A 12,804-nucleotide genomic window follows, 5' to 3' on the forward strand; every position below is an offset into this window, starting at 1 on the left:
TTTTTATCATATCTGTATCTATAGCACACGCTGCCATTGTTAAGCACAAGTGTCCTTTATCTCATATTGAAAATAAGCGTTCATTGAGAAAATCAGCCTGGCAAGGATTGAAATCCTGAAGTCTTTGATACCCCATCAAGGAGCTTATGGTCCCCATAACTTTGGCTTATAAAAGTTCTCTAGAAACGTTATGTTTTCTTTGATTTAGAACATTTCTTATAATTCTATAATATCGCTGCCACCACTTATAATCATTTACATGGGACGAAACCCACAACAATTTTATGTTTGAATTTCACAGCAGAGATTCCTCTCTTTCTAATTTTATTGAATTGGCCACTTGAAGTGCCTATATATAATGGTTGTTATTTTATTGTTTCTATACGTGCTTAACATGCAATGTTTTGGTCTCTAAAATATTCCTCTTATTTGATTTCCCTTGTTTTGTTTATTTATTAGTGCTCCGTGCTGAATTCTTTTTGGTGATTTGCAATCATTTAGTGTTATGCCCTTGGTTGGCATTCGGGCATTTGCCCCCAAATCTTGTTGTTGTCATCTGTTTATGAATATAAATGATAGAAGCAAAGTGGGTGTATTGTGTCATTGTGCCCATTGGAACGTGGTAATTCAATTAGCTATCTGAAATGTTAGTATGGTGCAACATGGGACCTTTTCTTATTTGTTTCGTTTTTTTCCCCTTTGATATATATTCTAATGGGAGGGGGATATCTAATTGACCATTGGCATCAACAGCCTCTTGATCAAGCTAGGATCCTAAAGTTGCCCTATATCAGTTGACTTCATATGAAAGAAAAGGGGGAAACTGAACAGAAAAATGAATGTGAGGGTGCACGGTGATTTCCTGAGCATACAACTCAATTATGTACACTATATTGAATAATATCACGTTGGTTTTACTGAAAAAAGAATATCGGATCAGTTTCTTTCTTTTCTTTGTTTTTTTTCAAATCTGGGGTAGTTAATAAACTCTGCATTTTAGGCCATGAATTATTTTTTATTCTTTCCTCTTTTTTTGTGGCACAGAATTTGAATGACCGATGTATCTTTGCAGGTGGAATTTTAAGAGGTTCTAGAAGAGAGAGATTATTAAGTAAATTTGTTGAAAATGAATGTGAGAAGATAGACAGGCTGATGGAACTATACATGAGGTAGGTCAGCTCATCCTCTTCTCTTTCTAGAGTTTATGATTATTTAAATTCATTGATTTGTTTGAAGTTTCGTAGTTAAAAAGCTTAATGAGATCTCTTGGTATCTCTTCAGATATTCTGATAGAGTCAAAGCAGAAACTGAACGAATGGAACAGATTCAACTTGATGACTTTGAGGTATTATACATAATACATAATTACTTGGCTCCTGCTTGCTCTTTTGAACTAAAAGTTTTACCCAAAATATAATATTTCTTCCTATGTTTTTACAGATGGATGAAGATGAGAAATACAACCGTAAACTAGAATCTGGACTTTATACTCTTCAGGTTAGAATTTCAGCATGGTTAATCATTTAGCTTCACCATTTGACCAAAAAAATCATTTAGCTTCACCATTAATGTCAGTACATTTTGTATGAACTAATGGTTGCAGGGCAACGAATTATAGCCTGTTATTACTTAAAGATTTTTTTTTTTTTGTCCTGAATTTGTGAATAGTGACGGTATTTTTGGTTCCTTAATAAATTCACTCATAATTAAAATGGCAGAAATTATGTTCCCTTTTGGTTACATGGCAAGCAAGTTCTAATTTGTTCCCTCTACTTCAACGAGTTTATAATCTATAATTATTTACAAAAATGCATGTTACATGCATTAGTTTCTATTCAATTCTAATTGCTTTTTGGGAAAATCTGTGTCAACACCAATGACATTTGTAATAGCGCAATCTATAGATGTATAGATATCCAATTTTCATTAGCTTTTTTGTGTTGACTTTTTTCTTATGTGATCTTGCAGTTGATTGCAGTCATTCTTGGTCATCTTTGGTGCTCTGAGTAAGTATTTCCATTTATATATGTAAACATTAATTTTATAGAAAAACACATTAGACAACTGAGGCCTAGTTGCTACTTTGCTGCGTCAAATTTAAGAGGCTACAGATCACCCTGGTTTTTTTTTTTTGGGGGGGGGGGGACGCACCCAGATGAACAGAGACTGAAAGTTGGCGTTTTCAGGATTTTTATTTTTTTTCATTTTTTTTTAAAGGGGGCAAAACAGGGGGTGGGGTGGGGTTTGTAAAACTGTGTTTTATAAATTCATGTGCTACAGCTGTAGTTGGGCCTCAGTTTGGGGGTAAAATGTATTTTGTCCCTTGATTTTAAAGAGCGTTGATATGCAGAGTTATTTCTGACTTGTTCCAAATATGTGCTTCCTGTGCAGACATCCACAAATGAGATCGAGAATTGAACTACTTCTCAAGCAGAACAGACTGGGTAAAAATGATATAAAGGATATACTTCAGGTATAAGAATTTGCTTTTCTTTTGAAATAATGCTTTTGATGCTTCTTTTGTCTCTGTACAGTGTGCAAAATATACAAAACGTACGATTATGCAAATTTACATAATGCCAACTTATTTCATGATTTTGGAAATTGGGAGTTACCCTCCACACCGCAGGAAAAAAGTTACTTTTGAGTTATGATGCCTGCAAGTTTGTTCATTCTTGGAGGAAAAGAATGTTGTGCTCCAGTTTAACTTCTCTTATATTAAAATTCCTCGCCTTTTATTTTTGTTTTTATTGTTTGTCCACTTTTAGGGCCAATTGGTTAAGGTTAAAGGTGATTTTTGTTAGGTTAAATGAGAAAACGCTGTTGGGAGTATGGTGAAGTTTGGTCCAACAGAGTGTCGTTTTGAAATCGAGACTTGATGGGTGCAACGACATTGTTATCACCATCAAGCCAAGACTTCAAATGACGGGAGTATGGAGAGGTTATTGGGAGAACATAGGCTAAATATAGAAGGGATGTATTGGAAAAAGCTTATTTTTTGGAACAAAACCTTCGTGATTATCTTAATGTTCTCCCAGTGATCAAGTATTAAACTTAACTAAAATTACTTTTTTTTTTTTGTAATTTTAAAAAGCAAATTGGCCCTTAATATCTGTGAACTGGGAATACTTGGATATCTATTGTGCTTGAATACAATGACTCCATACATGACTATAACATAGTCAGATAGTTAAGACTAATATTAAAGATGTGATGAAGTCTCCAAGCTTATTGAAATGGGTTCTTTCTCATTTTCAGGAATATCACGACAATATTGGTGATCTTGATGGACCAGAAGAGAAGGAACGAGCTCAGGCAAAAATTCAGAAGTTCATCTCGGCCTTATAACTGCTGTGACTTGTAAAGCTCTTAGGTTTCAGCAGGGCGTGTACTGTGATAAATCTGTCACATGTCAAGAAGCATGCTTAGATTAAACATGGAGATGGTAATGGAGAAAGAACTCTGGTTTGCAAATGTCTTATGTTGTTGAGCTCAGATTCATGTAGCTGCATTGTTTCTCTTGTTGAAAAAATTACGATGACAGTAACTTACCTTCCTCCGGAATCTATCTTATATAGCTCTCAAGCTTCTCCGTCTTAAGGCTACTGATTTATCAGTTATTTTCTAGGATTAGTGACTGGTCTAAATTTTTCAATAATATTTTCTTCTTCGTGATAATAATTTAGTCAAGAAATTGATCTTAAAATGATGAAGTCGAAAAACCAATTTTGATCTTATAAAATTTTTTATTTTGGGGTGAAATGGTGTTATAATTTGATACAAGGACCTGACAGGTCAGGAATGGTTTTTTTCCCAATTTAACCTATGTTAGCTTTTTATGTTGCCTGGAGCAAACAAGCATAGGAAGCAATCCAACTGCTGCAACCAACACAACCATACGGCAGTACAAAAAATGACTTTTATTTGTAATTATTTTTTACAAACTGAAGTTTTTTTTTTTGGGCCTGAACAAACTGTAGTTCAGTTGAGATAAAATTTAGTTAAATGTAATTTATATTTGGATGAATTTTTTAAAAAAGAAAAAAGATCAATTTGATTAGCCAAAACTTAAACTAGGTTTAGATGGAAAATGGTTGGAAAAAAGACAAGTTTCGTTAAATACACGTGTATATAATGTGACTATTATAAGAAAAATATGAAAATTAAAATTTTTAGAGAGAATTTTGCAGTCCTATGATGATGTCAAATGTCTCTATATAAATCATTTTCCTTGATTCTTTTCATCACCACCTCAGCTTCCTGGGTGAAGGGAAACGGTGGCATTTGATGGGATCCAAAAAAAATAAAGTTTAACGGACATTTTTAAGAGTTGATGAGTTTTGTTATTTTTTTCCCTTTAAAAAGTTTATGTATTTTACATTCAAGAAAACTTTATAATGCTTAGTGCTTATTAGTGTTAATTTTTAAAAACTAACTTATAGACCTTATTAATGGATATTTACTCCTGAATTAATGATGTTATTATTTTGTCTTCTTTTGATAAGTTCATATATATTTTTGCATTCAAAAAACTTTTATGGCACCCAGTGCCCTATTAGTGTTAATTTTGTTGTTAAAAATTGTACCTTAAAACTAACTTCACGGACCTCACTAAGGGATATTTACCCCAAATTAACGGTGTTGTTATTTTTGTCCCCTTTTGACAAGTTTATGTACATTTTTGCATTCAAAGACAACACATATTTATTACAAATAACTAACTTAAACTTCTTTCTTAATTCCTCAAATTAATCAACTAGCTTTTTTAATTAGGACCGGAGGTAGTGGTATATATTAAATGTAAAAGCTATAAGCTCAACAATCAACGACTCGTGTAATAGTATATTAAGTTAATTACTTTGTATTTTAATTTCCATTTAATAGCGTTTTGTGTATATACTATTGTTTCAATTAAATGATATAAGCTCTCTTTTTCCCATATCAAATGACTTTATGTAATAACAAGGAGAATTATTATGAACTCCCTATAAAGTACTAATGTAATTATCAAAAAGCTTGAGTAGTACGAACTTCCTCTCCTATACCAAAGTCGTTACATGCCCAATTGTTGCAGAACTTTTTAGTAATCACATTCTTTGTTTTGGATCTTATAGTAATCCTCCCATAATAAAGCATGCTGCTTTGCTTCATATTGTAGCTTTGGGCATGCTAAGCAAGCCCAACCTCAGACAAATAACCTTACTGTATTACAAACACAAGGCATTTCACCTTCATTCTTTTCTTCGAACTGCCACTGGATGAACCTCTGGTATTCCCAATCATAACATATCCATTTTGTTTGAGAGCCTTATAGCACATATACTGAGCGATTCAAATGTTTTGATGTTGTCAGCTAGGTCACGTCAAGTAAAGGGATCTTCAAAGGCCTGAGCAGAACTTTGTCATCATTAGCATTATGAAAGCATCCTCTTTGCTTAGCATCATTCACTACCTTTCTCCATATTGAGCCACTTTTTTCTAGAGTTTCTGCATTCCCCAATATCCAAAGACAACGTCTGCCCCAAAAAATAAAAATCTAATCAACTCAACATTAGTGGAACTTCTCAAGCCTTGATTTTCTGCCTTAGTTGAGAGATTTTCATTGCTAGATCAGCTAGAAGGCATATCTAGAGTAAGATAAGTTTCCAAGGATAGAAGATTGGGAAAATTGAGGAAAAGTTCCCCATTAAAAATTTTTATTGATGAGAAAAACCTGATAAATTTTTATAACACAGAAAATACGAATACTCTATAAATTTTGTACACAGAATGCCATTACTCTTATTTAGGTCCTCCCAATAAATTTTCAATGGGAGACTTTTGCCCATTTTTCGCAGGAAAATTTATGTAGCTTGAGATGAAGTTTATGTATAAACAACCTTGTGCTCACGAACGACTTTACCTATTACATTTATAGATATGAGTTTATCTAAGAATTTCTCAAGCATAATATATATGCTATTTTGGTCACAACAAGTAACATACCTAGCACGAGTTAGAGCCACGTTTGCTCTTTGTCTATTAGAAAGGAACCCCACATTTCCCTCCCATTTGATCTAACAGTGGAGATCATTATTATATCTTCTTCACCGCCTTGAAAGCCATCAACAGAACGAACACTCACAGAAAAGCTAGGATCTGACTCCATGTACTGCTTAACTTTCTCTTGGATTTCATGGACTTGAGCTTTATATGGAGACATCACACCTATGCTGAGTTTCCTTCTCTTGCTCAGGAACTCTGTAGCAGAAAAACACAAGGGATCATGTTCTGAGTTCCATATTGAGGAGTCTCAAAAGTGAAATACGGTTTATCAATTTAAGGAGATCTCCCACCCAATAAGCTAATCTTTTGAGATGGGATTTTCTTTTAGACTTGTGTTCATAACAAATCATTCATATATTCAAAGGGTTCTTCTCAACTAGATTGTGCCCAAGCAATTACTAAGTAAGTATCAACAAAGAATTAGCAAGAAACACACACACCTTTGTGCAGGCCTTTTATAATCTCAGAGATAGCAGCAACTTCCACCATGTTCTTCAAGCTGTGTCCATGACCAAATGCTCTTGGCCCTGAGCTATGTTTATAAAAGAATAGGAGCTGTACATTTTTCCTTCAAGGAAACATGCACTGTAGCTTGAATCTCTGACATTCATGCCATCCACAAGTTGCCCTTCGTAGAATTCCCTATTGGGGAATACACTTATGGATGGATGCATTCTAAATTGGATATAAAGCATATGCTTCATGAATCCCAGCAACACCAGCCTCTCAAACATGCTTCTTCCAAATCCAGCTTCATCAGAAATCTGAAATTTATTTTTCATAAACATACAAGATAGTGATCTTTGGTAATATCCACCAACACAGACCACAAATTAATGTTAAAAACTGATCAATACAAAATCTAAGCTATTTAATGAAGGATTATCAATAGTTTTTTTTATAACACCTCCTCATACGTTAAAACACAATGCGTTAATAGAATGGAGAAACTAAAAACCCACCTTAGCTTGTACTAAAACTTAATTTGAAATTAAGAAAAAGGGATAGCAAGGATCAAAATTCAAACCTCTTTTTCATACAAGCACTAGTATCTCATCCATAACAATTTGAATTTAAAGTTATAAGTTGTCAGGAGAATAACCATGAAGATTTCATCATAACCTCTAACAAGACATAATGACAACTCATTACCTTGCTCATGACCATTGCAGGAAGTTGCCTCTCATCACCTATGAGAACAGCATGTCTTGCACCTGGCAGTTGCAGAGGTATGGTTGATTCACATTCTGTGAGTTGAGCAGCCTCATCTATAACTATAAAGGGTATAGGTGTCATTCCTTCAGTGAACAATTTGGTAGAACCTGATGCCGTACAAAATATTAGGCATGCCTTCTTCAAGCAAATATCCATTATTTGAGAGCGTCTTTCAAGTTGAGGAAGTGAAATTGACTGAGAAAGTGATCTAAGTATGCTAAGGCACTCATCTCTTTTAATGCTTAACTTTCCAAAGCAAAATGCAACATCTTTTGTTGGGATATGTGTTTCCACAGGATCAAGCCAACGTATGATGGGCTTAAGAGATATTTGGATTATCCCAGTGCAGATGGCAAATAAACCCCATTTCTCTCCTTTCACATTTGGAACTTGTGGTTGAATAACATTACTTTTTTCCTCTACATTTTTTGTCGGAATTTCTATGAACTCGTTTTGGTGTAATGAATTTCCAAGGTCTTCAAGCAAATTAAGAGCTGCGCATATGTTCTGCGCCACCTCAAATGGAACAAGGGAAGTTGGTAGTTGTGAGTATAATGTTTGCAAGTCGGACTTGAGGTTCACACATATGAAACTGAACCTCCTCTTTATGAAATGAACTTCATCTACAAAAGAAAGGTATTGGTCATTAATGTAACTGTATCTCATCTTGACAAATTGCTCCAATGTCACATGATCGCCTTTATCTTCAAGATGCTTGTATGAAAGATAAGCTTGCTCTACATTGTTGTAATTAAGCTTAGCAAATTCTTCTAGTGACATAAGATCATTATCCTCCTCATGTTCCGCATTGAGATTAAATAGAAGATAGTGCTCACGAGGGTTCTCAAGCAAACTGATCATTGATTCCAAGTTGCGCTTCCATCCAGTCAGTGGAGAAAGACAGTGCTCAAGCATATCAACACGATAATCAAGAAAAATGTCAGGGAGACCCCAGTAATCATCAACTTTCATTCGAGAATTATTCCCAAAAAGCACTATGTCACCCAGCCCATAGGCATCAAACTGAAGTTGATCTTTAACTATACCACACAGGCGGGCCGCCACTTCCAACACAGCAGTATTGGTTGGAGCACATGTTAATGTTCTGGTTTTCAGCTTGAGCAGTGCAAACAGCAAGGATGCAACTGTCTTAGTTTTGCCAGTCCCCGGAGGGCCCCATACAAGTTTGATAGGGTGATTGTGATGACATTTCCTGATTGCGACAGTACTTAATACAATCTCTTTCTGGCTTTCATTCAGATTCTGAGATCTGATCATGTTTGTTGTAATATAAATGTCTGTATTATAGTGCTCCAATGAAGGGCAGATGTGACTGCTCTTTCCAATCTGCAAAACAAGGCGTGATAAAAGCTTCAACATGGCTGCCGTATTACTATCTGCAGAACAAGTTACTGTGTCTATGTACTGTTTGAGTGAGCTATAATAAGAAAAATGAGTTCATTCTTATCAGAACCTCTAGCAGCATAGCATGCATATTAATTAAAAAACATTTGATTCAGGTAAAATTTGGTAGACAAGGATTGTACTACTTACTTGAGTATAGGACATGTGAAAAATTCAAAAGTCATTTGTTTTATTTTGTATGTCTCAATTATTGTCTACCGATATATGTTCTCTACATTGTATATTAACAGTAGACCAAATACTTGTTAAAAAAGGGTGCTCACATGTTAAAAGCCACCTGATTCTTACCAATTTATCAGATTGCAGAACTTTTCCAATAATATTCAAGTTTGCACCTTCCAACTGTGAGTGCAAAGCCTTCCAAATACGAATATTGGTTGTCAAGTTGATAAGATACACGGCATAAAGCCTTTGCACATTGTTGTTCCTCATACCTGGATCAATCTCTATGCTCTTTGATGAGAGTATTGTGATCTGACCACTTTCTGACCATTGAACATAAGCAATATGATAAAATCTTCCAGGTTTGTTTAAGTCTTCAATGCCTGTTGGCCTACCATCAGTGAGGGCGATGAGATCCCCAGAGACGGGCTCATATCGTCCACCATGACTCTCATCAAATGTCATTTGATAGAGCAATCCCTTACCCATCCTCTCATATGTCAGGATTTCACAATTTGGGGCTTGGGAAATGCCCTTCAAGCTTGAAAACAGATCACCGTGTGTCTCCTCAATCAGTGAAGGAATAAAGGATTTCATGTATTCTGTTGCTGATAAAAATGTCAAAGGAATCTTTGGCACCTGAGAGACATCATCGTATTAAGTGTACTTGAAATGTCATAACATCCCGTTCAACAAAGTAAAGACAGAGTACCAGCAGGCCTATAGACCAGAAACAAATGAAAGTAGATAAGAACTTGAAAGATTAGTTGCTTAATGCAACCTTTGTGTGGAGTGCGAAACTTGCATTTAACCTTCAAGTTCAAACTTAGAATAAGGATAACTTGTTGCTTTCCTGTACTTGTTCATGGTTCGTGTTTCGATCATGAGGTGTTTTCCAGGTTGTGTTTTCTGTTTTATGTATTGCTTGTACATTTAATAAGATGTAGCAAAAAGCTAAGATTCAACTGAAACACAAGGATCAAATTAGGAAAAAAAAAAGGATCTTCATGGCCTCTCATGAGCACAACACTTTCCAGAGTTAATGAAAAAGAAAAGGAAAGAACAGAAAATGAAATGTAGAAGCTAAGATCAACATTAAAGAACAGAGATTGTCAGTGAAATATAACCCGACATGCTTAAAAGGGGAAGAAGGTAAGAAAAACCTTGTCTTTATAAAGATTTTGGTTAAGAGCATCGCTAAAAGTCCAAGAGAACACAATATCTACCAAGCTGGTTCTTCCCTTTTTCTTTCCCTTTCCATAGGAAGTCCTCTCCATGATTTGATCACTTGTTGTTTCGTTAAGCCAAAACACTGGATCACTCTCAGCTTTTCTTGGTGTGGTCTCGTTTATATTAATAAAACCCCGCACAAAGGAAAGAGGGTAAGTGTACGAACGGGCTATAGTATGGCATATGAAGAGTCTTTGAGACGCCAAAGATGAAAGATGCGAAGAGGAGGGAACCAGGTTCTCTCCACTGCCTTAAGGTTCGCTTTTGACGACAAGTCAATGAATAGCACAAAGTAGAAACAATAATGACTGATTTATAGCTATGTTTCGAATATCAAGTGACGTTTTGTTGCTTCTCTTCATACTTTCTGTTGGAGGAAAGCAGCCAACTTCAAGGCTAAGAAAAATGCAGACTGTGAATGATGTTTTGCGTCGTCTGTCACAGACGCTAGACTATATTGGGCAGTCCGAAAGACTAGAGTCAACAAATAGAGAGAACGTTTCACTTTTCAAAAGCAGTATCCAATGGGTAAGAGAGAAAGGAGTACGAACTCTCACTTGACCTCATGTGACAATCGGTTCGAAGAGTATTAATTTTTTTTGGCCACATATTTAACAAGGGCTGCCAAAGAATAAAAATTAATATGATGTAGTACTATAGTTAATACAAATAATATTAGAAGTTACTTGAATTTTTTTTATTTTTCTTCTATTAATTTAAGTAAATTAAAAAAGTTATTTAAGTTAATTATTTATAACAATAAGGCGTCTATTTGGATGTTAAATAAATACTTGTAAGTACTTTCACATAAATCGAGACAAAACTCTTGTCACATGTTTATATTGGATTCTGCAAATCACAATTAAAAAGCTGCTTATAACCTATTCCAAACAAGCCTTAGGTGTTGTTTTCGTTAAAATACTATTACTAATCATGTGTATTAGTTAAAACTACCATTTGATAGAACATTTAATATGTGTAACTACTATAAGGACAACTTTAAAAAGAAAGAATAAATATGATAGACAACGTAGATTATGGTCTTATATTTAGGACCAAACTACATATAAAACTGACTTTTCTATTAAGAACCAGAGGTAGCATGACACATTTAATGTTTTACCTTTTTTTTTATTGGTACATTTGAATTAGTTAGAAATAATTTATAATAAGGAATATTTATAATTCACTTTTAATGTGTTTTACACAAATCAAGAAATTTTATATTTTGTTAACTTTGCCTCAAAATTTAACATTTTCTTAACTTTATCTATATTTAATATATATTTTTTCAATAAAATAATAATATACAAAATAATAAATAAAGAATAAAATAGTATATTCAAGTTAAAAATTTAAAAAAATAATTTATAAATAAGATAAAAAATTATATCTATCTAATAAATAGGAAAAAAACTAGTTCGTAGTTTAAATTGAATTATGAATTGGATCATATAGTAGTTTTTTTTTGTTTTTAGAAATAAAGAAAGTCGAATCTTTAATAGCGCCTCGTACCTGAGGAGGATGTAGGTTTTATACATGGAAAAAAAAAACCGGACCGGACCGGCCGGTTCGACCGGAAAACCGGTGAACCGGTCTGCAGTCCGTTCTGGTTCAGGAGTTGAACCGGGATCCTATCGAACCGGTAAAGAACCGGTTGAACCGGTCATAACCGGTACAAAACCGGGTAATCCCGGTTCACTGGGTCAGCCGGTTCCGTTTAAAAAAAAAATTCCTTCTTCCTTTCCTAATTCCCTTTCCCGTCGACTTCCCCCTATTCCCTCCCCGAATCTGAATATCTGATTCCCCATTTCCTCTGGCTCGCAAAATAGCATCTCGCCTCCCTCCCTAAAACCAAAATCACCTCCTCCAAAATCCTTGCTCCCTGGCGTCACTGACAGCACAGCGATCTCCGGCAGAGCTCCTTGTTCGGCAGAGCTCCAAAATCGCAATCTCGCAAGTCTGATCTCCAGTCTCCCTCAACCATCTAAGCTTGTAAGTCTGAGGGTCTGAGCTCCAAATGCAAAATCGCAATCATCGCAAGTTGCCGCAGGTCTAAGCCCCAAAATCGCTTCATCGCAAGTTAGCGTTCCCTTCGTCTTCGATGCATTAAGTTGTGTGTGGGTAAGCTCAAAAATTTTCCCTTTCAGCTGGATTGTGCCTTCTTTCTCTTTTGCTGTTGAACGAAAGGTTTGGGAAAGGGGAGATAACCGGTTATTTCCTACGCTGCTGCGCATGTAAAGATTAAGATTGTACCTAGGAAAAGTATCTTTTTTCGTTTTTAATTTTAACAAGAGAAAAATCTTTAGTTGAGAGACAGAGGATATGATTTATGGCAAAAATATACTTGCCTTGTATTGGAATTTGGAACTGTAAGTAAATTAATGTTAAGGCATCGCAACAAATAAGCTTATAAACAGCATTCACCGTTCTTGCTTCTGCCCCCCCCTCAATCATAACTGATAGTACTTTTAAAGTTTTAAGATGGAGTCAACAAGATACATCGTATTCAATTGATGAGGAGTATATCCTTTACTGGTTGCATTTTTATCAACAAGATACATAATATTATGAATTAAATTATTTTATTTTAATATGACCGGTCCGACCCCGGTCCGACCAGTAACCCTTAACCCACTGTCTCAACCGGTTTAATACCCGGTCCGGTTTTTTGTTCCTTGGGTTTTATACACGAAAAAAAAGGACGACAAATGAAATGGATGTGTA

The 12,804-nt window shown here is 35.1% G+C and overlaps 1 protein-coding gene and 1 pseudogene across 1 annotated transcript; one reads left to right on the forward strand and one right to left on the reverse strand.

Annotated features, from left to right (window-relative positions):
* Positions 1-927: 927 nt before the first annotated feature.
* On the forward strand, positions 928-3,658 carry LOC114727268 (beta-catenin-like protein 1; the record flags this gene model as incomplete). The annotated part of the gene is made up of 6 exons (XM_028913972.1): positions 928-1,169; positions 1,282-1,345; positions 1,441-1,497; positions 1,969-2,006; positions 2,392-2,473; positions 3,259-3,658. Coding segments are annotated over 6 exons (573 nt in total), but the record flags the coding sequence as incomplete, so codon positions are not given.
* Positions 3,659-5,353: 1,695 nt separating this feature from the next.
* On the reverse strand, positions 5,354-10,208 carry LOC114727258 (helicase SEN1-like; annotated as a pseudogene).
* Positions 10,209-12,804: the final 2,596 nt, after the last annotated feature.

The sequence above is a fragment of the Neltuma alba genome, unplaced genomic scaffold, assembly GCF_004799145.2.
Source record: "Neltuma alba isolate B1F8T4 unplaced genomic scaffold, ASM479914v2 tig00002431_pilon, whole genome shotgun sequence".
Lineage (NCBI taxonomy): Eukaryota > Viridiplantae > Streptophyta > Magnoliopsida > Fabales > Fabaceae > Neltuma > Neltuma alba.